Source organism: Pinus tabuliformis, chromosome 9 (genome assembly GCF_031772625.1).
Source record: "Pinus tabuliformis cultivar Carrire ecotype Pingquan chromosome 9, CPIR1, whole genome shotgun sequence".
NCBI lineage: Eukaryota > Viridiplantae > Streptophyta > Pinopsida > Pinales > Pinaceae > Pinus > Pinus tabuliformis.
Genome location: NC_142307.1, coordinates 1,640,529,472 through 1,640,555,137, shown reverse-complemented (window position 1 = coordinate 1,640,555,137; position 25,666 = coordinate 1,640,529,472). Strand labels below are relative to the sequence as shown.

Genomic DNA, 25,666 nt, shown 5'->3' with positions numbered 1-25,666 from the left:
GTGTAAGAGGAATATGCCATGTCTTTAATGAGTGCATAAGAGAGAGTGTAACATATCATTGAGAGAGAGAGAGTTACGTAGTGCCATGTGAGTCGTCAAGGAGAGAGGTGCAAAGAGATTAAGGGGATGAATCATGAAGGTAAGGTGACTTGTAATTCCTTTTCATAATAATAACATAGTATCATAAAGGATAATAATAATAATATTAATAATATTGATGATTAAGTCGAGATTGAACTATTACGATTGATTAATGATAAGTTAAGTGATTTTCCTTCAACTACACTTGATTACCAATTGATGCAAGTTGATTTACAATTTTTGAAAAGTCATACTTGAGATACTAGACACGACTTTCTATTTTTAGAAAGTCACTCCAAAATTGTCAGAAATGAGATTTCATTTAAGGAAATTCATCCTTGAACTACCAATTTCAACAAAATAAATAAGTTGTTGGGAATAAAAATTGTTGTGAGAAAATAAATCTAGGTTGATATTAGGAGTTTTAACACAATGAAATTAGATACATAACTAGTGATTTCCTCTACCCCTTCTACGGGAAAAGGTAGTGGCTTTTCCTTTAGAGGAAGAAAGCCCTAGGGCTGGGGTTGAACTCTAATGTCGTCCTTTGCTCTCCAAACCCATATAAATCCAAACCATTATACACAAATATGCAAAGTTTCTCATATATATATATAGCAAGGGTGCATATAACCAAAATAACATTAAATGCAATCCATCCATGAACAAAAAACACATCAACAAAGAGGCTTTGTATGGCCTCTAGAGTTCAAAAAAAAATCATGCTATAACAAATACCTACATATCATCAAAATCATTGCCTATATTGGGATTCTCATTATCAATAGCACCCTCTATGCATTAGAATAAAATAGAAAAAACTTAACATGTCAAATCAATAGTTAGTTTGGGGGATGGGTACACTTTTACTAGGGTCATGACATAGGAGTACCACAATCAATGTCACCAACATTGAGGTACATAAAGGACTTGGTGCTCTTGATTAAATGCTAGTTCCATACCCACATACATGACAGACTATAGTGGAAATTTTGCAATCCCACCAATCCTGAAATCCTAAAAATTGTTAAGTCTATTGGATTTTGAATGGGATATAAAATTCTACTTTTTCCATATGAAACATAATGAGGTTGGAACCACTCTCAAACATCCTGAAATAATTAATGGTAATGTTAAAATTAAGTAAAAGTTACTTTAAGAATTCAACATTACCATTAATTACATAGCATTAGTAGGACCCTATGGTTGTGTTAGCACTAATGTTTATGCCTTGACCACTGATATGATCTTTAAAAAAGAGTTGCTAAATTAGCGAACATATAAGGGAGTCATCCCTATGTGTCACTGTCACCTCTTGTCTATTTGGGTTGGGACTTGCCAACCTCAGGGGAGTGTACCTAATGATTGTACTTGTTGCTCTATCCTAGAAATCCATAATAAAAGACTCAAAAGGCAGCAAGGTTAAGGTTGTTTGACTAGCCCGTTAATGTCCAATCAATTATGTGAAAAGTTGTAAATTAAATATGTGGAACAACCCTTCACAAATCAGCCTCTAATATGTAAAGATAAAGTAAGAAAGAAAGTGTTTCTAGGTGGAAAATTTCCCAAATAAATAGCTAAGAATCCTCAATAATTTATGGAAGATAACGTTGATTCAAAACAAACTAGAGTGAGTGGATAAAAACTAAGTTTTATTCTGCAATGGCCAAAAGGTTGGTTGCGCCAAGATGACTATTACAAAACTTGAGATTATGATACCTGTTGTCAACTCAAAGTGTCTAGGCACTGCGACAACGCTCAGAGTAAGGGGTTGTCACTCTAATCCTTACTCACTCCGTTTAGACTCTCTCCTAGACAAGTCAAGGGGGGTAGTCCCTAAGGTGAATGAATGAGAATAGCCTGTGAAACACAGGCTCTAGGAGACTTGAAGATGGAAAACCTGATGAATTTAGGACAAATCTTGGTTAACTGAGATGAATAGATTAAACACAAGACACATCCACAAGATAGAAATGATTATAGACCAGTGCCTTCGTATTTGATTAACCATAGATTAAGTAAAAAACAAGTTATCCAAAGCAATTTACAAATGTGACAAATAGTGACAATCATGAACGATTAAATGTAAACGCCCAAAACTCTATCATGCAAGAGATTCCAGATTTAAAATGATTTTCATTAATGACCCAAATCTAAAATTAATTAAAAAAATCAATAAAAAATCGAAATGATAGAAAATTTAAAGCCCAAACCTAAGCTAAAATAAACAATCAAATGAAAATATAACAAAAAAGTCGAACCAACAAAAACCTAAAAGCAAATACAAAACCAAAGATAAAGAAAAAGGGTCGAAGAGTGTTGTTTGTTGTTTATGCAGGTCGTCTGAGATGGAGGCTATGAAATGGAGAGAATGATAGTGGCGGGAGGGAAGAAGACTACGCAGGAAATGGAGTAATGGAGATAGATCTGGGAGTGTGATGAGGTAGAGGGAAAAGGGAGTTGGACGGATCTGATGCGATGAGGGTCGCGAGCAGAGAGAGAACGATGACAGTAAATGCAAAGAGAGGGCAGCAAGTTTGGCGTGGCTGCAGATGGGAATGGAGACTACGGGATGCAGGGATGCAAGGATCGGCAATGATGGAGGTATGGAGAGAAAGCTTGCAAGACAGCGAAGGGATGAGTGAGGGAAACGCAGGCAGAGAGAGATGGCAGCAAGGGTTTTAAGGGCAGCACGCAGAGATAAAAACGCAGGTGTATAAGGAGTTCTGGATCAATGAGATGAGGGATCTTTGTAGGTTTAATGGAGTAGACAACAACAAAGGATTGTGGGCCTTTCCTTAAAAAAATGCGAATTTTGCAGTGAGCAGCAAATCGAAGAGACCAATCAGCAAAAATGGTAGCACAGAAACTCTTTGAAAAATTTTCCAGAAATCTTAATTAAAATGTTGAATCCAATTGCTTCATATTTAACCCTGAAACCCTCACGAAATTTCCAGATCTAAAAATAAAAATTTAAATTTAAACCCTTGGACTGCAAAATGTCTTAATAATATCCCTGGAAAATTATGTTGATAAACTCCCAAAGATCCAGATCTTACCCTCCAGGGCCTAGATCTGGACTCTACACAAGTTTCCTCCTCAGATCTGTTGTTGCAAGACAACAAGAAACACCCAAACGATATATATACAATGATAAAAAAACTAAAACCCAGAAAAACCCTAAGTCAAAAAACCAAAAATAATTTACAGATCTATGTACAAGAATGGTAGATCTATCAGATCTGAAGAGTATAAGTCCAACTCCACTCCCAGATCTGATAATCTATGTTATGCTCTTAACCTGCAAATCAATACCCAAGCGAAGAAAAGATACCGAGAACACAAAATATGCGAAGAAAATATACCCAGAACACAGAATAGCAATGATTTTATTATTCAGAGAGAAATGTTCACAGTCCTCTTCGAGGGGGCAACCTCCAATAGAGCAGAGCTCGATTACAAAACAAGACACAATGCTCCTCGCAGGGAGTCTCTATCCTTTATATATGACTCATACATGCAATACCACGAGCCAATATCGTGGGTTTTATTAATACCATCTATCTAATACTACCGCCTATTTACCATCTATCTAATACTTCTGCCCATTTGCAACTAACTGTGGTCCCGTCATTAATTGCGGGTTAACCACTTACAAATATTAATATGGGCTTTATTGACTCTTGACTATGACGTGATCCCAAGACATAAATAAGGGGGTTAGGGTGGGACCCTAACATGCCCTCCCCCTTAAGACTAGCCTTGTCCTCAAGGCTGAAGCTGCGGAAACTGCTGAAGAATAGTGGCTGGTTCCCAAGTTGCATCTTCCGGAGAGGTGTCTTTCCATTTGACGAGGACCTCCTTAATCATGCGGCCGCGCAGGTGCTTGGCTCGTGTGTCTAGAACCTGTTCAGGTTGAAGCCAGATTGACCCTTCTTCGTCCAATTCAGGTAGACTGGTTTGAACTCGGCATGATAGTTGGTGTTATACCACCACTCCGCCAGAGGTAACCACTGTACCCAAAGGTGTTGCTTTTCTGAAGTGAAACACCTAAGGTAGGTTTCTAGACATTTGTTGACGGCTTCGGTTTGACCATCCGTTTGCGGATGATATGAAGTACTGAGTTTGAGTTGAGTGCCTTGTATTCTGAAGAGCTCCTGCCAAAAATTACTGGTGAAGATTGGGTCACGGTCGGATACAATAGAAGTGGGCATGCCATGCAATTTGAAGATCTGATCCATGAAAGTTTGAGCAACCAAGGTTGGTGTAAATGGGTGGGGTAGGGCACAGAAATGAGCATACTTCGATAGTCGGTCCACAACCACCATGATGACTGACTTGTTCCCAGACTTTGGAAGACCTGTAATGAAATCCATGGAAACCTCTATCCAAATTGACGCCGGAATGGGCAATGGTTGTAATGTGCCTGGTGTGTTGACGGTTTCCCCTTTGTGGCGTTGACAGACGTCACATTCTGCTACAAAAGTAAGGATGTCCTGTTTCATGCCGGTCCAAAAAAATGATCTTCTGGTGCGAGCATACGTCTTCTGAAAGCCCGAATGTCCTGCAATGGGAGATGAGTGCAATTCTGCCAAAATGCGACTTTTGAGGGTGGATGTTGGTGATATTACGACTCTGTCCTTGTAGCGAAGAATATCATTCTGCCACGAGTAGCCCTTGCTGGAATTAGGATCTACCTGCAATTGAGAAATAAGTTGGCAGAGCCCTGGATGTGAAAACCATTCCCTGCGAGCCTCTTCAATCCAGTCTGGAATGGGGAGGGAAATTGCGAGCAGAGTACTTTCCTCCTCAAATTGGCGCGACAATGCATCTGCTACCCTGTTGTCTTTCCCTTTCTTGTAAATGATCTCATAATCATATCCCAGCATTTTGGCTAACCATTTATTTTGTTGAGGGGAAGATAGGCGTTGCTCCAAAAAATATTTAAGACTGTGATGATCTGTGCGGATTTGGAAACGTCGTCCCAACAAGTAAGGTCTCCAGGTCTCGACTGCATGTAAGATGGCCATCATTTCCTTCTCGTAGGTAGATTGGCCCAGATTCTTCCCACTTAGTTGTTGGCTGGTGAAGGCCAATGGTCGCCCTTCCTGCATTAAGACCGCTCCAATACCTGTTCCCGAAGCATCACATTCAATGACAAATGATTTGGTGAAGTCCGGTAGTGCTAAGACAGGAGTGGAACACATGGCGGTTTTTAGAGCGGTAAATGCCTGTTGTGCTTCCTCATTCCAAAAGAAGGAATTTTTCTTTAGGAGTTGTGTTAGGGGCTTCGCTATGCGGCCATAGTTGCGGACAAATTTACGATAATAGCCTGTGAGACCCAAAAATCCTCTCAAGCTTTTCAAGGTCTTAGGTTGAGGCCATTCTTGCATGGCCTGGATCTTTTTGGGGTCCACCTTGACACCTTCGCGCCCCACAATGTGGCCCAAATACTCAACTTCTTCCATGCCAAACGAACACTTAGACATCTTGACAAATAATTTATGTGTTCGGAGCAATTGCAAGAGTAGATCTACATGCTGAAGATGTGCCTCCCAAGTGCCACTATAGATGAGGATGTCATCGAAGAAGACAAGGACAAATTTTCTGAGATATGGTTTGAGGAGGTGATCCATAAGGCTCTGAAAAGTAGAGGGGGCATTACAGAGACCAAATGGCATGACGAGGAACTCATAATGGCCTTCATGAGTTCTGAAAGCTGTCTTGGGAATGTCGACTTCCTTCATGCGAATTTGGTGATAGCCTGAGCGAAGATCCAACTTAGTGAAGAATTGAGCCCCATTGAGTTCGTCCAGCAAATCGTCAACCACTGGGATGGGAAATTTATCTTTGACTGTTAACTTATTGAGGGCCCTGAAGTCGGGACACATCCGCCACTCCCCATCTTTCTTGAGGACCATGACCACTGGGGATGAATAAGGACTAATGCTGGGACGAATGACACCTGCTTCCAACAATTCCTTGATGATTTTTTCTATTTCATTCTTTTGGGTGAACGGATATCTGTATGGCCGCACATTTGGGGGTTGGGCCCCTGGAACCAATGTGATGCTATGATCATGTTCCCCTCGCGAGGGTGGAAGCTCATGAGGCTTGTCAAAGACCGTCCGATGTTTATTTAAAATCTGTTGCATCTCAGGATGAACTGGCGGAGACATGGTATCTACTACCTGGATGGCATTAAATTGAGCTACCACTCCATGATGGCCCTTTTTTAACAATTTTTCCATCCTATGTGAGCTGATGATAGAGAGGGCTCCCGCCTGTAGTCCACGGAGGGTATGTGTGGAGTTGTTCTGCTTAAAACTCATATATAACTCCTGGAAATCCATTGTGATTGGCCCAAGAGTGCGGAGCCATTCCGCGCCGAGGACAATGTCGCAACCCCCCATGTGTATTGCAAACATGTGGGTTTTCAATTGATAATCCCCCATTTGAATTTTGACATTTTCACAGCGACCTTCACATTTCATTGTGCCCCCATCTGCAATCTAGACTTGGAAGTTAGAAACTGCCCGGACGAAACAATGTGCTGCTTCAGCGATCTTTTGGTGGATGAAATTATGGGTACTTCCACTATCAATCAAGACTATTACTGGGCGATGTTTAAGAAAACCCCTGATTTTGAGAGTTTGAGGGGAAGAAATTCCTGCCAATGCATTCAGCGAAATAATTGGTTCATCAGATACAATCTCCTGTTGGTTATCTTCTTCGATCGCCTCCGGTTCCTCAAGTGGTGGATCTTCCTTTGTGGAGCTGTAGTCAGTGGCATCTATTTGAAAAAACTTGTGCTCTTTGCATTTATGACCTGGGGAATATTTTTCATCACAGTAGTAACATAGTCCTTGCTTCCTTCTTTCGGCCATTTCCGCAGGTGACACCTTTTGAATCTTAAGTGTCTGGGTCATATTGGGAGCCTGTGAGGGACGACCTTTAGCGGGGAAGTTGGGGCGGCTGGATTGGGCTGTTAATGCACGTTCCACCTTACGGGCTACCTGGCAAGCCTCTGTCCATGTGGGAGGGTGGTGGAGTAGAACCTGAGCTTTGATGGCTTCTTTAAGACCGCTGATAAAGCATTCCATGTAGAACTCATCTGTGAGACCCTTAGTGCGGAAGGCTAAGGCTTCAAAAGCAGTAATATATTCCTCCACTGTACCCGTCTGTCGGAGCTTAGTGAGACGCCCCAAAAAAGAGTCTTCCTGTTCAAAGCGGCTGCGAAGAGTTTTGGCAAATTGGGCCCAATTCTGAAAATGTCCATTGCAACGCTGATGCCATTCCTTCCATTGCCATCGTTCATTGTCTAAGTACATGGTGCCAACCATAAGCTTAGTCCCCTCATCTGTGATATGATTCAATTGGAAATACTGCTCCATTTGTGCTAGCCATGCGGACGTGTGAGAACCGTCAAATTTCTGCATATCCAACTTGGGAGGTCGCTGACTGGGTGGTGGATGGGAGTGCCAAACGTGAGGAGAGTGGCTAGACTCACCCTCATGGTATTCATGGCCATTATACACCTCCTCGTGGGCTGGCTTCTTGCCCTTTGAGAATGCCTCCTGTAACTGGTTACTCATTCCTTTAAGCTCAAGTTCTATGTGGTTACTCATTCCTTGAAGGTCAAGTGTGATCTTGTTCACCGCAGTTTGGAGGGAGTTGACATAGTTTTCAATTTGGTCGATCCTTTCATTGGCCATCGCTTGAGCGCGAGTTTCTACCATACACCAACCTGATGAAAAATTGGGACCGCCTAAAAATTTTTGCTAAGAAATTGAATGGTACCACCTTGCTCAGCTCGTCGTCCTGATACTGATGGGCTAGGTCACCAATAAGCGCCCCGGAAGATCTCAGACTTTTTTTTTTTTTTTTTATTGGAAAACTCCTAACGGAGTTTTACTCCTTCCTGATCAATACTGCAGTCGCCAAATCCTCAAACTGTCAATGCCGCCAAAAGTCCTACGAAAATCATATCCAGGTACAGGAACCCTTCGCTCTGATACTGGTGGATCTGAGATATCTGAATGGTGGAACAACTGTTGCTGCTAATCTGGAATATCCGATCTGGTGGATCTGAGAGATCTGAATGGTGGAACAACTGCTGCTGCTGATCTGGAATATCCGATCTGGTGGATCTGAGAGATCTGAATGGTGGAACAACTGCTGCTGCTGATCTGGAATAGATGATGTGTGATCCCCCGATAGAAAGGGAACTATGGTCTTGGGGAGTGTCAGGTGCTACAGATCGCAATATACATAAGGGTCTGACAGTAGTACTCGGCCCAATGTTTCAGGGCTCTAACTAAGGAGGATCGACCGTACCCTTAGCCGTACCACCCGACTACCCTATCGTACGAGCGAGTAATCTCTCAGAGTGCTGTTCTCGGTGTACTGTAGCAACAAGACGGCCGAAGGTTTATCTATGGCGAGGTTTCAAGGGAGCTAGGGGGCTTCCTATATACCCAGAGGGTACGTGGAAGACAATCCATGCGCGGTTCTGTCTAATGCGCTACTACTCGAAGGGGTACCCACAGGGGTTACAAGGGAGTCCAACAGACGTGACCACCTCTTGTATTTCCTGCGTGCATGCCTCCCCAAATCCGCAGGTTTATGCGCTTAACGACAGATCCCGTGGTTTAAAGACGCCGGAACACGTCTCTAGCCAAAAAAAAATTTGCTAAAATTTGGAGATCCCACCGAGCCCTGGAAAGTGCTCTGATACCACTTGTTATGCTCTTAACCTGCAAATCAATACCCAAGCGAAGAAAAGATACCGAGAACACAAAATATGCGAAGAAAATATACCCAGAACACAGAATAGCAATGATTTTATTATTCAGAGAGAAATGTTCACAGGCCTCTTCGAGGGGGCAACCTCCAATAGAGCAGAGCTCGATTACAAAACAAGACACAATGCTCCTCGCAGGGAGTCTCTATCCTTTATATATGACTCATACATGCAATACCACGAGCCAATATCGTGGGTTTTATTAATACCATCTATCTAATACTACCGCCTATTTACCATCTATCTAATACTTCCGCCCATTTGCAACTAACTGTGGTCCCGTCATTAATTGCGGATTAACCACTTACAAATATTAATATGGGCTTTATTGACTCTTGACTATGACGTGATCCCAAGACATAAATAAGGGGGTTAGGGTGGGACCCTAACAATCTAACGCTCTTAAAAGCCAGATATATCAATTTCCCACATAAAAATTATTTTTTTTTAATTTAAGGAGGTCCTAACTCGAAACCCTTCATGCATCACCAACAAAAATCTTATGATAAGCCCGGGATTAATTTTACTAGGCTCCTCAGAAAACACGGATCGGGAGTTGGCTAGTCCAACTAAAAACTTCCCCTAACACTCGAAGATCTAAAAATCTACAAAACTCAATCCAGCCATTAAAACAGAGCGAGAAAATGATAATAAAATTCAGATAAATAGAGATACCTACAATTACATTCAAAATTTAAATTATCACTTCATCCCCAGCGACTGAGCAAGATACCTGTACTCAACTCACTCTTCAAAAGCTATCATCAATGGCTAAAAAAAATTTATGCATGAAAACAACACAGCTTACAGTATTTCCATGAAGAGTAACACCAATGAAATTTAACCCAAAAGTCTTTCTTTATTATCCAAAAAAAGGATTACACAAGAGCTTCTTGCTAAACACACGACTGAAAGGTAGGATGAATTGGCTGACGAATGACTTCCTATTTAAAGATAAATCCTCCAACCGCTAGTTCGAGTGATCCTCATCAAAGAAATCTCGACCGTTGATGAAGATTAAAATTCCTTTTAATCTCATCCGTCGAAATATTTAAGTATTTGGGGAAATTCGAATTTTTTCAATTAAATGCATTTTAATTAACTCAAAAATTAAAGTTTGAGTTAATTTCCCCAAAATTTTGACTTTGACTTAACCCCAGGGATCAAAGGTTTAAAATTTATCAAAATAATTAATTTACCTTAGTCCCTGGGTCTCTTAAAATTTAATTTTTAAGGACTGGCGAATTTTGCCTTTGGAGAATTTAAATTTACCTAGGACCTAGAATTAATTAAATTTTTGGCTTAGGAATTTAATTAATTTTTTGGCCATAGAATTTAATTAATTAACCTATGATGGGATAAATTATTTTTCCAACCCTCAGGACACTTTACATCATGATTTTCATATTTTTTTACATCACAAAGGGGAAAACCCATTTGTAATAGACCATCACAAACTACCCATTTCTGCGACACAAATATAATCCACCAAACCAAGTAATTTGTAATAAAATAACCTAACCAAATAGTTAGGATTATTCCCAAATCACTTTTACATAGACTCAATCTAGAACACTATGACTCGCCTAAGATCCCAGTGACAAAATCCATTCTGGCTTTGGGGTAAGACTAAAGGAAAACTCTGTCGACCATCTGAGAATGGATCAATGAGACAAAAAACCTCGTAGAAAGTAGATCATCACCAGAAAAATAGGTTTACCTAAGTTGTTACATATATGACACGGTTCTGCTGAGATTATTTATATCATATACATGCAGAATTGGTTTACATTATAACATCTTGGAAATTAGGCTGATGACAATAGCTGAACGGCACAAACACATCAATCAAGCGCTATCCCTTTTGCGAAAAAAGGGGGTGTACTGCTATGGGTCATTGACAAGTAGTGGTCAACAATACCAAAACACAAAGTATCAAGAACTAGAGAAGAGGGAAAGAGAGAGAGAAATAAGAAATAATGGAGAGAAAAGAGTGAGACCCTTGTTCTTGCTCAAGACAATTCCGCGTGGAAGGATGCCCTTTCATTTGCCTAAATAATAATTCCTTCACTAATTCATCCTAAGATTAAGAGAGGTCGAATAGCTATTATTGAGTCTTGGTTCACTTATGTGAAGAAAAATTTGAGTTAATTGACACTTTCTCAAAGTTAACATGAGATAAACATAAGCTATTGGTAAACTTAGCACTTGAGTGTTTTTTCCTTTTTTAGGAAATTTGTTAGTTTTCCTTTGAACCTAGCACCCGGCATTTTATGGACCTAGTAGATTATAGATCTACCAAATAAAGACACAGCTAAGTTCTTAACATTTAGCGGAAGCAAAAATATAACAACCAATCCCGTAAAATGACACCAACAACTTTTGCCCAATCAAATTAGTTCATCATTAAAAATGATTCAAAACTTACTTTGACTCCCATCTTGGTGTAATGACCCAACTGAGGGAATCACATGTACAACAACTAAATCTGATCTAGCTGATCAAGCCCTCCTCAGCTGACCCGGATCTCCTTGTTGCCCCCTTCCTCAAACCGAGCACACACGAGTGAAAGTACTTCACTATCACTGAGAGTTTCCTCTCTCAATCTTGTGCCATTGTGGTGTGTTTTTCCCCTCTCCCTAGCTTTGCTTTTATAACTTTCCATTGAGCTAAATCCTTGACCCTAATCTCCAAAGTGATTGATGGCCAAGATTAAATCTCACCTCACTTGATCAACACTTGAGATTAAAGCATATTCACTAAAGTAATTTACTTTACTTTTCCCAAGTTTCTTTAGCTCAATAAGCCAACATAATAATGTGTGTTTTTTCCTAAATTGAACTTAGGCTAAGTTACATTAACACCTTGCTCACAGTAGAGCAATTACCTAAGGACACTGTGGGCGACCTTTGCAAACTTATACACATAGGCCTATGTAGAAGTACATGCTCGAGCTACAAACGTCAACACAATTCATCCTTCTTAGAAATTCGAGCCACCTTATTTTTCCTTTTTTTCAATTTCCAACTTTAGAATTTAGTGTGCCTTCTTTTCTGGCCAAGAAATTCAATTGACCTAGTTTCTCTCTTGTATGACAGTTTTGAGTTAAAAACCTTTTTCCCTTTTTATTTTTTTATTTTACCTTTTTTCCACTTCAGCTAAGTGGTCGAATTTGTGGAGGAAAAATAGGGAAAATTTCTACGAAAATGTGAGATAATAGAAGAGAAAAATTAGGAGGAGAATTTCTAGGAAAATATGAGATAATGGACGAGAAAAATTAGGGGAACAAGTGGAGAGAAATCAGGAGAGGTTTTAAGGAAAAACACATGAGCAAAGAGAAAATAATAGGAGGGGGAATAAATTTTCTCAAGTTCCATGTCACTAATGACTCATCCAATTCTAAGCCACATGTACATCCTCAACTGTTTCCACTCACCCACCCCTTAGACTGCCACTTCATGCCACGCCCAAACTACTAAAAATAGAAAATTCTCAGAATCGGACGAACCCACCACCACCAGACTCGTAACTCAATGGGCAGTTCAAATATGTAATCACTAGTGCCTGGCTCTGACTGCTAAAAATAGAAAATTTTCAGATCTGGATGAGAATGACACCATTGGATTCAGAACACAGTGGGAAACCTAGATTGCAATCAACCTAAAATGCAACCATTGCTAAAAGCAGAAGGTACTCGAAATCACATGTAAGTATACTCATTGGATTTGTCTTTCAGTAAGAAATCCAGATCTGCAATCAGAATCAACATACAAGCACTGCTGAAAACAGAAAGTGCTTGCATGTGGCCTGGAAGTAGCTCATCAAACTCGGAATCTTGCGGATTCAAATATATCATTATATCTGACATGTGAGCCTCCAAATTCAACTTGCTAAAAATAGTAAATTCTATGCATGTAACCCAAAAAGGCCTCATTGGAATCCTGAGTTCATAACGACTCAGAATATGTGATCCATACTGTTGTACAATCCCTGGAGCTCCCTCTCCCAGAAAGTAAGGAACCTGCTGAAAATAGCAACTCTCTCAAAACTGTGAAAAAATGTGCCTCAACCATTCATTGAATCAATCCTATGACTAGTCATCCTGGGAACCTTCCCCAGCCTCTATCTATGTCAATTTGTGAATGTCCAGTTGAATGAAATGTGCTAGTCCTTAACCCTATAAATTTGTAAGGGGCAAAATCAGGGTTAACAGGTTGAATATTAGGCTGGCCCACTCATAAATTATTACCTTTTTTAAAATTGCGTTCCAAGTATCCAATCCAATCTGGTTCTTATAACACTGCTTAAATCACCCCCTATCTTGGCCTGGCGATTTTTTCCATCAACTCGCAATTTTTTTGCATGGTTTACAACAAAATCGTGATTTCTTCACCCTTGAAAAAATTGTCGATATTTTCGGGCAAAAAATTGGCCAGTCCAAAAAATTGTGATTTCCCTAGACTTTATATGGCATAGACTTTAGCTCAATTGAACATTTTGGACCTTTTGGTCTTCACATCACAGCTAAATTATCATTTTAAAACTCATACAAATGACCTATTTTGTAAACATAACTCTTTGGTCATGCTGACAGTTGGCAGATAGCCTATTTCATTCCATGATTTAATGGTCTACTTCCTATTATGTGATTTAAAAAAGTTTTTGCTTATGCTAGAACCGACCTTTTTGCCACTGTTAAGTCTGTGGCACAAGATCATTTTGCACATTTCCCATAGACTTGTTACTACACAGGTCCATACTGATTGGTGCTTGTCTGCTTTGACTTGCTGTTGAACTTCTCTTCAATCTTGGAGGCATGTCGATATGCTTAGCTTTGACCCAATGCCTGAAATTGAGAAACTCAAATTCAACACAAATGTAGTGTGGAAGACCACTAAATTCTAATATACTTCAGGACCAAGTTATGCTTTATGTTGTGAACATCCAAACAAGCGATCAAAAAGTCAAACTCATCATTGTAGTCCTGAGCAATCTAGTCTTTCCACTAGTACAAGAGATGCCATTTAATATATTGATCATCACAGAGCTTGAGGGGATAGAACTCCTTGAGCACAACCTCCACAAACTTGGCCTAAGTAAGAATCAGGTCATCTTCCTCAATGTGATATCTGTTGAGTGTCTCCCTCCGAGAAATCACTGAAGAAGCAAATCTTAAAGATCACAAAGTTGACCTTTTCTTTTGACAAAGAGAGATGACTCGAATTGTTGCAACCAATTATACAAGGATCAATTTCAATCTTACCTCGAAAAACAAGTCCAGATTGACTTGAACCTTGAAAGGTGATGCATTATGAAACAAAGGGTTTATCGAAGAACTCATGGTTGGAATAGGACCAAGTTGCAACATAAAGTCACAGAACTGGTTAAAAAGTGAAGTCCTCTATTTTTCCAAAGCCTCATCCAAGAGATGTTGCATCTCTGCAAAATCTTTTGAGGGTAGTTAGGTAGAGTCTAACATTCCTGTAATCGCACCTCTACCAAGTGACTAGTCCAAAATAAAACTCTTATGAACACTATGCACTACGTCCAAATTTTTTCCAAAATCCAGTGGGCCAAAATGCAATGCTACAAACAAAGCCCACTCGACTTACCCATCTAACTTACAAATACAAACCAAGGTTGGCCCTGGATCCAATCTTGCCAAACTTGCAAGTTCCTTGACATTATTATTTGCAATACAGGCATCACCTAAAGATCTCTGGGATGTCGGTCATTCAACGTGTGACAAAACAATTGAGAAATAGTTAACAAAGCCCATGGCTTTGGCTGCTAAATTTTAAATATGCACAGAAAGTATTGGAAGCCAGCCATGTTTATTATTTCTCATGTTAGATGCCTTCTGCCAATGCCTACTAGGCTATTAGTAGCTTGAGAAAGCCTTGTGCAGTTTTCTCTGGGCAAACATAGATGGATGCAAAAGTTTCCGTAGTGTTACCTGGAAGCCTTGTGCAGATTTTTCCAGGCAAAGATGGAGGCAAAAGTTTCTGTAGTGTTACCTGGAACTTGTAATGCACTCCAAAAGATTGGGGAGGTATGGGGATCATTAAGACTCATACACAAGCAAATGGTGACATCTAAGTAAAAGAACCTGATACAGCCAACATGCATCCCAGCCTCAAATTAAAAAACTCAGTTATGAGAAGCTTATCCTCTAAAATCTAATGCGACATCTGTTAGAAAAAAGCATACAAAATTCTCCAAAACTAAGATTTCTGACATGTTCTTTTGCACATAGGTCAAAAACATGTTTAACTGAAACAAGAAATATGTGGAATTCAAAAGCAAAAAGTATCACGCCATCTTGATTCAACCTCATGTCGAAGCAGTGCACTTTGGGCCTGTAAAGCCGCCACAACAGCATCAACAGCTTCTGCTCCTCCACGATTTCGAAGTGCAAACAGTGCTGCATAGCGCTCATACATGCCTTTCTCTTCATCCAAAAGCACTTTCCTTACACAGACAGAGACAAAATTTAAGAATTGAGAACAGAAACTAAATCACAATGCAGGCATCTTTCACCAGAGTGGTGTTATAAATCAACCAGCAATGTACCTGAGTTCCTCCACACTAGATTCTGAGGATGCTGGTGCTGCAGGATCCACAGACAGGAAAGGGGACCTCTCATCTGTGCTTCTCTCCTTATCTGCAGATTCATGTTTCTTTTGCTCTAATCTTCTGAGTGCCAATTCACACGTCTCTCGGACCTCCTGTGCTGGATCCATCTTTAAACTGTTTTGTAAAAGAGGAATGTTATCATCCAAACCAATCGCTCCGAGGGCCTCTGCGGCCTGTATTTACAAGCCCATGTCTGAGAAATCAGCTGCAAATTCTCATCCTATAAAACTTTTCAATTTCATTTAAACCTAATCTAGGGTTAGATACCATGAAGAAAATAAATCCATTATTCGTGTTATATTTGGACTTGCATAAACTGTCAGGCACATAGGGATGAAAAGAGAATATATAAATATATCAAAAAGACTGAAATAAAAGTAAGTGCACAATAAAACCTTACTTGAGCACAACAAGAATCAATGCATGATATGCACGATCTATCTCTGTTTAAAAAAAAAAATCTACTGAAAACTTAGGTAGGTGTTCAAAAGTTTAGACAACCTAGCATGTATTGATTGTGTACAAAAGGAGTTTAATTACCTAAACAATGAAATTTTCAAATTGGCACAAATTGACATGCTTATGCAAGAGAACTATATAAACAGAGAGATTGCAATATATTAATATGCACAGGCTAAGCCAAACTAACATTCTTCCAGCCTCTTTCTGGTTTGTCAGTTTCCTCTTTCAATACCTCTGCCAACATGTTGTTTTCCTCTACTCTCTTTCCTCTGTCCAAAGTTCAAACTACATTGGTATATTTTGTTCAAGGTCAAAAATTGATCTGTCACTCTTATATTTGCAAAGTTTCTTGGAAGCTTTCAGCCGGTTCAGAGTTAAGTTCATTTTGCTGCAATACATATCCTTGCACATGAGCACACTTACCAACTTTACTTTGTTTCGACTCCTCTTAGTGTTCGGTTATATTCTTCAAAATTCTTCTGTCACCTTCCCTTCAACGTTCCTTTTCATGGGCAGGCCCCCGTACCAATTCCGAATTGGAACAAGACAGCTTCCCCAATAAGCATCTGCTGGGTATTTTTTTGGCCAATTGTGGAATTTCTGCAATCAGGCCAGAATTAAGGAGTAATTTCAACAAACAACCTACATATAGACATTCTGTGTGGACAGGGAGGAGTGAGGAGGAGTGACTACAAACTTGAACCATGATATGTTAGAATTCTTCGCCAACATCATTAATGTTCACGGTTTTTGAAGGTGATGATACAATAGTCTTGCTTGTATACTTTTGCTTATTATTATGGTTATCATATGGATCTAATTTTAATCTGTGTCTGTAGGTCTAGGAGCATGAGGGTTTCCATGTGCCATTTTATTGTATCCCATTAGAAACTGAGAGTGTATAAATGTGCTTGAATGACAAAAACAAAGGCCGAAGGAAGCAAAGGAGGGCACAACATCTAATTTACATCCTATTAGGGAGAACTAAATGCATCTTTTGAGAAAAACATATATAATTTGAAAGAGGGAGATGTAGAAATTTAGTGTGTAGAAACGGTTTCAAATTTAGTGATTCTTCATCAAGTTTAATGCCACCTGGAAGTTACCACTAACTTCCCCTCAAGCCTAGGGACAATCTCCCGAACATCATTCTTCGTGATGGAAGCACTCTTCCACCATGGCATCCCTCCAGACCTACTGCCTCCTCATAGCTAGAAGGCTCAAATTCAACAATGCTGCTCACCATAGCCAAATAACTACAAAATCTCTTTGTTGCTCTGCTCTCCCTAACAATCCTCTTGGGAGGTCCCACTGACTCTTATGCTTCTTTCAGGGTCTCCTGAAGCCATCTTGGCTTCCTCTTCCCTGAAGTGGCCTCTTCTGTTGGTGTGGTTATCTCCCACTCTGAAGATCATGACCTTGAATGAGATGCACCTGTGGTAGATGGTGAACCTGTACCTTGTGAACCTGTGTGTTGTGAACCCATACTCCGTGACCCAATCACCTGTGTACTAGTCACACCTAAAACCTATGATCCTCCTAATCCATGTGGTCCTAAGCCATGTGGTGAACTCCCCTGTTGTGGAGTCTGTTGCTCTATCTGATCCAAGTCTCGTGACCTCCTCAAGGCTCTATCCTCCTCAAATATCACATCCCACCTCACAACTTTCCTCTGTGCAGGAATGTATATATGATAGGCCTTGGAGGTCTTGCTATACCCCACAAATATACCCTTGTCAGTGGTGGGTTCTAACTTTGTCCTCTTCTCCTCAGGGGCATGTGAATAAGTTAGGCACCCAAAAATCTTGAAGTGACCAATCTCAGGCGTCTTCCCATTAAAAGCCTCCTCAAGAGTCTTGCTTCCCAACACTCTATGTGCACTCGTGTCCTACAAATATACTGCAGTGTTGCACGCCTCTGCCCAAAGAAAGAAGGGTAGCCCCTGATCATGCAATATGGGTCTAGTTACCCTAACAATGGCCCTGTTCTTCCTCTTTGCAACCACATTTCACTATGGGTTTTAAGGAACTGTCCACTCCCTCTTAATACTTGCTCTCGCACATAAGTCCTTCATCTCATTGGAGGTATACTTGCCCCCATTGTCGAACCTCAACACCTTGATCTTCTTTTCTGTCTGGTTCTCCACAAGAGATTTAAACTCTTGGAACCTCTTGAAGTCCTCACCCTTGGTCCTCATGAAGAAAATCCAATTCTTATGGAGAAGTCATCAATAAATGTGACATAGTATTCATCTCCACTCAATGATATCGAACACATAGGACCCCACACATCAGAGTGAATCAAATCAAGTATCCTTACTACCCTGCTATCACTGCTTGGAAAAGAAAAATTGGTGTACATTCCCAAAGCACACCCCCAGCACACATCCTGGTGCACAGTACTGAACTCTGGTACTCCTATAACAATCTCCCTCAGTATCCTTAGAGCTCCATAGTGCAAGTGGGCACAACTCACACTAATCACTACTATTGTTGGTCAAAATTAATGCTCTAGTAGGCTAAAACACAAACTTTATAGCTTTCCATGGCGAACTCCAATCCTAGGATACATGAGAACCTGTCCATCTCGAAACACCACCTCATATCCCTAGTACTCAATAGTGTACATTGATATCAGGTTCTTCTTCAACCCCGGAACATTTAAGACCTCTATCACTTTCAAGGTAGGTTGTGACTCCCTCTGAAAGGACACAGTCCCAATACCAACAACCCTCACTATCGAACCATCACCAAGTACCACCTCCAAATCTACCTCCCTCTCAGTAAGATTAGTAAAGTGCTCCATGACAACTGTAATATGGCATGAAGTTGCACTGTCAATGTACTATGAGGTGTGTCACCAATGGCAAGACTCACCAACAAGGAGAACTCCCTCTTAAAATTGGTGGAAAACTCATCCACCTCTATTTAAGCTGCAACTATCTTCTTTCCTTTCCTATTAAGACATGTAACTACATAGTGCCACGTCTTCTAACAAGAAAATCTTCTCACTTTGCTCCTATCCTTTCCCTTCTCCTTTTGTTTACCCTTCTGCTTGGTCCCACTCCTGGAACCCGTCTTGGACTTCTTCCTTCCCGTAGCCGCAAGAGCAACATTCTCCTCATCTTCCCTACCATGTTGCCCTCCACTCTTGGAATTTTGCCTTATCTTCTGTTGATGGAAATCATTCCACATTCTTCCCTAATTTGGAAGTTTCCCGCGAGCTACTGTCCCATCAATGAAAGCATCCCACTTCTTGGAAAAACCACTCATGGCTAATCTAACCAGCTGCTCATTAGAGATGGTTTCTCCCACGGCTACCAACTCACCTTTGTTATGCAACCAACTCACAAAATAGAAGAAGAGATAGATCAATGACTTCAAAATTAGCCTTTTCGAGGGGGCAACCTCCTTTACATTACACAAATGAACAATTCTTGGATGATTCAAATGAAAAAACCTCATTTCTATATAAAGGAGTCTAAGGGGTCACAATATAATCAAAGTCGACATAACAATAATAATGTAAGGGCACAACAATAACAATAGTGGGCTTCTATGGAGCACAATAATAACAATATGGGGACTACGTGGGCACAACAATAACAATAAGGGGGCTACACTAACAATAACAATGAGTGAATACACTAGTATTATAGACACCTAACATGCCCATCTCCTTCAAAAAAGTGTTTTCCTCAACGCTTGAGTAGTTTTGTATGTTTTTGTATAAAACTCTCATCCTCCCATGTGGAATCTTCAGCGAGTAAGTCCTTCCACTTGATGAGATATTCTGAAATTGATCGATTTTGTAGCTGTCAAGTTCTTGTTTCGTGACTTCTTCAGGTTCCAATATGATTTTCCCTTCCTCGTCAAGCTCTGTCAATATTGTTTGAACTGGGAGTTTGTCACTTATAACCTTCTTTAAGCATGAAACATGGAAAATTGGGTGCACTAGGGAAGATGCAGTAAGCTTCAAATTGTATGCCATAATACCAATATTTTGCAACACCTTGTAAGGACCATAATACTTTGGTGATAATTTATTATCCTTCTTAGCTTGCGTGAGGAACATTTGTCTATATAGTTGTAGCCGTAAAAATAGCCAGTCACCTACATCAAAACCTCTTTCGTTGCGATGTTGATCTGCTTGTTGTTTCATTCTATTCCGCGCCAAAGTGAGGTTATCCTTTAAGAGTTAGAGAACTTCTTGTTGATGCTCGATGTGATCTTCCACTGCTTGAACCTTAGAATGATTGTCCAAGATTTTTTGGAGATCTGGAGAAATAGATGATTTCGATGTTTGAACCTCTAGTGAACATAATTGTGCAATTACGCCCCGTTGTTCTTTCTTCAAAAGCTTTGTCATGCCATTAGAGTTGATTATCTTTCCTGGTTTCCCTGTGATACCCCTTAATTGGACTCCTATTACAACATCAGCACCACCCATTGGAATGGAAATCATTGGACTATTCAATACGTATTCTCCCATGGATAGCTTGATATTATGGCACTTTCCAGAGCAATTTATGGTTCCTCCATTTGCAACCATCACTTACACTATGGCGCTGGATATAGAAAGCAATTCAATTCCTTGGCTATCTTACAATGAATAGAATTATGGGTACTACTCGAATCAATAAACACTATTACATTTTTCTTCTTGATATGTCCTTCTATCTTGAAAGGTTGAGGAGTGGTAATTTCTATCAATGCATTACAAGATACGGTCGGATTCATTTCTTCTTTCTCTAGGGTTGATTCGTGGTGTATATCCTCTTCTTTTGACGTTTCCTGTTCATTTTCTTCCTCCTCTTCCCAATCTATGTAAATTAATTTCTTCTCACCACACTTATGACTTTAAGTGTATTTGCTATCAAAACTATAACAAAGCCCTTTTTCTCTTTTTTCTTCCAATTGTTGTGGTGTCAACCTTGTAGGTTGTGGAAGGCTAGCAGCAACAACACTTCCATCTTTATAGTTGTCAGTGGTAGGCTTCCTTGTTGCTATAGTTTTGCTTTCAATTTTTCTTGCCAACCTAAATGTCTTCTCCAATGAATCAGGTTCGCAAAGGCGAACCTCAAGTTGGATGTTATCCTTTAAAGTCCCTATGAAGACATCAATCCTATGCTCCTCTGGAATATCATTTACCCTTATATTCAAGTTTTGGAAGTCTTCAATGTGCTCTTCCATTGAACCCTTTTGTTTGAGATTTATCAATTGGCTAAAGAAGGTGTTGCTCTTTGTATCCTCATAATGTACTATCATTTCCTCCATAAAAATTGACCAAGTGACAAGTGGCTTACGAGAAAAAAGTCATTGATACCATACAAACTAATTGGGTTCTAAATATAAAGTTGCAATGCTTACCTTTTGTGTGTGTTGCACATTATGAAGATCAAAATATTGCTCCAATTGTAGTATCCATGTTACCGGATCCTTGCCATCAAACTTCCTCATATCAATCTTTGGAATATGGTGGGTCTTCAATCCGACGTTAGAAACCATGAAATCATGATTAACATTTCCTATGTTTTCATCATAAGTTTAATCTAATACATTTTCACCATTAGGAAGCATTTCTTGTAGCGATGAAGCATAAAAGTTGATAGCTTGTAGACTTGAATGTAAAAATACACAAGAGGTATTTGTAATAATTATATAAAAGATGTATATGTGATGAATGTTACAATGAGGACCCGCATTTATATACCTAAGCAGGTGTTCTTTCGTGAATGGGCATGCCTTTTAAACATGTCTTTTCACTTAATTTAATGACTATTTATCCTAATTAATATTTGATTATTTAATATTTATATTTATTTTATTTATTTACTTGTTATGAATTATATTCATAACATAGCCCCTTCCTTCAAAAGCTTTGTCCTCAAAGCTATATTGCTGGCAATTGTCTTTGTTGTTGTCGTCTCGACATATGGAAGGTGGAAGGTCTCCGTCACTAGTGGCTCACTAGTAACTCTATTTTGAGTCCAAGGTTGTCTTCCCTTTTTTTTATCTTTTTTTTTATTTAAGATTTATTTTTTAAATAAGTTTTCTTTTTTAATAATAATATTTTTTTCATATTAAATTTAATTAATTAAATTATAATTTACATATATATTTGTTCTATAATTATATATTATATATTTATGTATTATATATAACTATAATTATATAGTATATAGTATTTGATTAAATTAATTTGCCAAACAATTGCATCGACGGTCATGACGGTTGACCTTAACCGTGACTCCTCATTCTTCTGCGCGTTAATATCGTGGCTTCTGCTACATTCCAGACGTGGTGGCCGGTTATAACCAGACCTCGGAATGTCAGATCGTTGGTTTCACCCATCCTCTCCAGCAGTGAAGTATATCGAGCATTCTTCAACACGTTGAGGATCATAGATATTACCGGTATAACATGGCTCTCATTCTGGCGAGGCAATATGTTCATCCAAAGAGCTTTGTAGAAAGTTGCCAAGTAACTGTAACCACTGCGACTGATCACCCTCACAATCTCCAGACGGCCTATGCTGGTAGTGCTTAGGTATTCAAGAATCTCAAAACACCTCATAAACACCAGCTCTTCGGCTTCCGGCGACGTTAACTCGCCCCTCCGAAGCCACTCGTCTGGATGACTCTGTTTTTCCACGTCCGGGAGAGTTGCATATTCCAACACATTGAAAATTCGACTCACCAATCCTGCACGGGTCATGGCTTCAACGGGCAAAGGCAGTGACGAGGGTGGAGTCAAGCCCTCCACTTGGCTTTTCAATGTGGAGGATATTGTTTGCAATAGATGCTCGTACTGTGCCCCATCCATCCTTTCCTGCATTCGCCACACTAATGAAGCCACTGCTTGTGAAAGTCGGGGATGCGTCAATCCACCCTGTGTGCCCCAGAGCTCCAAGATAATGTAGAACAGTTTGTCAAAATGCTCTTTGCTACTAGATAGACGGTGGTTGGGCTTGAGAATGAAGTTTGACAAAGTTCGTACGACTCCACTGTGATTAAGTATCTGCTCCTTGGACGCCATTAACGAGTGGATTAAGTTGATGAAGCCCAGCTGAAAGGCCGCCTCATTTATATTCCCGCTTACTTTGTCAAGGACTACAAGCAATTTATGTTGGTCTTCGCCCAGATCGATCTCGTTGTTGAAATTGTGGGCATTAGCCAGAATGCCAACCGAAATCTGCACCCACTGCCACAAATCAGGGGTCAATTCCAGAGGGCATCCTGCTATGAGCTTACTCAACAATAGAAATCCCTCTTTGGACTCAACGATTTTATGTTTGCGTTGAATTGCAGCACTGAAGTCACGGAGAAATCTCAATGATTTCCCGCCTCCCAATTGGCGATCTAATAAAGCATCAACCGGGCTTCTAGATCTGTGGGCGTTGAGATAAAGGAGAATGGCGGCACCATCTTGTAGCCCCGCCGCCACGCAGCAATTGACCGTCTGATATCGTGATCGGGCAGTACAGTTTCGTTTTCGAGCGGCAGAACGTTGTTGTCGGCATTGATCTTGACCGTGCCCTCCCTGAGAGCGATGAGTGACTTCCGATTGTATGTTCTGTTTGTTGAAGGAGCGATGACGAGATCGTTCATGAACTCCTTGCTTATGGGGCAGAAGAACTCCTTGGGCACTCCGTGATCAAAGTTCTGAGGAACGTTTGACATTTTTTCTCTTTTGTTTACCTGTAGGGATTTGATTATCTCCTCCTTATCTGTGTGGAAGTATTCTTCGGTGGTTGTAACTCTGCCTTCTTTGTCCAAAACAACAAGGGACTACTCGAAATAAGGACAAAGGGCTCGAACAAACTTATCTCTTGTATTTTCATCTGAGTATGGCACGACAATCCATGGCATCATATGGTATAATTTCTTGAATGACTTTTCATCATGATATGAAGAAATGAAGACGATCTCAAACTCCCCCTTCTCCAATAACTTTTTATAGATTTCGCACAAAATGGAGGTGGATAACCAATCTGATGGTGGATTATCGCACCAAGCGGCACAAAAGTAAAGACCCACATATTTATATTTCTCTTCTAGTTCTTCAACTTTCACCTTATCTCCATTGTTTCTGATCAAGAAATCACATTCATCGGTGCAAAGCAATGATCTCAGACTTTCGTGGGTCACTGCTTTCTCCTCCTCAACTGTTAGGTCCCTATACTACTAGTGTAACCCCTTATTGTTATTAGTACAACCCCCTTATTATATTGTTGTGCCCATGTAGTCCCCATATTGTTATTATTGTGCCCCATAGAAGTCCACTATTGTTATTATTGTGCCCTTACATTATTATTGTTATGTCGGCTCTGCTTATATTATAACCCCTTAGACTCCTATATATAGAAAGGAGGTATTGTCATTTGTATCATCTAAGAATTGTTCATTTGTGTAACGGAAAGGAGGTTGCCCCCTCGAAGAGACTTATTTCTAAGGCGTTCATCTATCTTTTCTATCTTTGTGAGTTGGTTTCATAACATTTGGTATCAGAGCTTTGGATTCTAGGGTTTCGTTGCTCCAAATAGGTCATCATAGATTTTTCGCTATAACTTTCTTTCTGCGACATTTCAGAAGCGAAAAAAAACCCCATTTGAGACGAACTCACGCTAAACCTCAAGTCCAAATTTCAGAGCTTGTCTCGCTATATTTGTGGAGATATGATCTGAGGAAGTTAGGGTTTTTTCAAGCTCCAGAATTTCAACTAAAACAGGTCATCGTGGGATTTTCGCTATAACTCTTTCGCTACGAAGTTTAAGAAGCTAAAACAAAAACCCTTTCGAGAAGAAATCGATCTGAACCTCGGCTCCGAATTTCAGATCCTGTCTCGCTATATTTTTTGATATATAATCTGAGAAAGGGTTTTTACAGACCCCCAAATTACATTCGAAACAGGTCACCTTGGGAAAATCGTCATAACTTTCTCTCTGAGAAACAAATTGAAATTTCGTAAGAAGTTACAGAAAGAGGACGAACTGTAGTTTTTTGTGCATAATTTTCAGATCCGAAGGTCGAAACAGTGACACGTGGCACGTCATACAAGTTCGCTCTACTAAAACATTATATAATCAGGTCATCTTAGGAGATTGGGCATAACTCTTTCTTGGAGAATCAAATTCTGATCAGACTTGTGGGGTTAGAAAGAGGACTCAGAGGGCTACTGCAGGAGACAATTTTAGAACTTTGAGATCTGAAAGTACAGAGTTACAGTCATTTCAAGATCGAGCTCCTGAAATCAAGAAAAGGCGATATGAGGAAGTTTGATGGAAAGGATCCAGTAAATTGGATACTACAGATGGAGCAATATTTTGATCTACATGGTGTACCATTGTTACAAAAGGTATGTATTGCATCTTCATATTTAGAACCGGATCAATTTTTATCGTATAAAGGGCTTTGTTCTCATAAACCACTTGTTACGTGGTCAATTTTCACGGAGGAAATTATAGCACATTATTAGGATACAAAGAGCAACACCTTCTTTAGAGCAACACCACAACAAAGTGGAAAGAAAAATTATTGCAACAAGGAAGTCTACCCCTCACAACTATAAAGATGGAAGTGTTGTTTCTCCTAGCCTTCCACAACCTACAAGGGTAACACCACAACAATTGGAAGAAAAAAGAGAAAAAGGGCTTTGTTACAATTGTGATAGCAAATGCACTAAA

The 25,666-nt window shown here is 39.9% G+C and overlaps 1 protein-coding gene across 2 annotated transcripts in view; it reads right to left on the bottom strand.

Moving 5' to 3' along the window:
- Positions 1-16,580, bottom strand: part of LOC149155126 (ARM repeat superfamily protein) — a 134,117-nt gene extending 117,537 nt beyond the window's left edge. Inside the window, exons 1-3 of one of the 2 annotated variants that reach the window (XM_089445036.1) lie at positions 16,406-16,580; positions 15,458-15,693; positions 15,217-15,355 (exon numbers count right to left, since the gene is read on the bottom strand). In XM_089445036.1, coding sequence (XP_089301162.1) covers positions 15,217-15,355; positions 15,458-15,627 — 309 coding nt within the window. In that variant the 5' untranslated portion in view covers positions 15,628-15,693; positions 16,406-16,580. Of the gene's footprint in view, positions 1-15,216; positions 15,356-15,457; positions 15,694-16,169; positions 16,298-16,405 lie in introns of those variants that run through there. The other variant, XM_089445035.1, reaches the window with a different exon arrangement.
- Between the last annotated feature and the right edge of the window lie 9,086 nt (positions 16,581-25,666).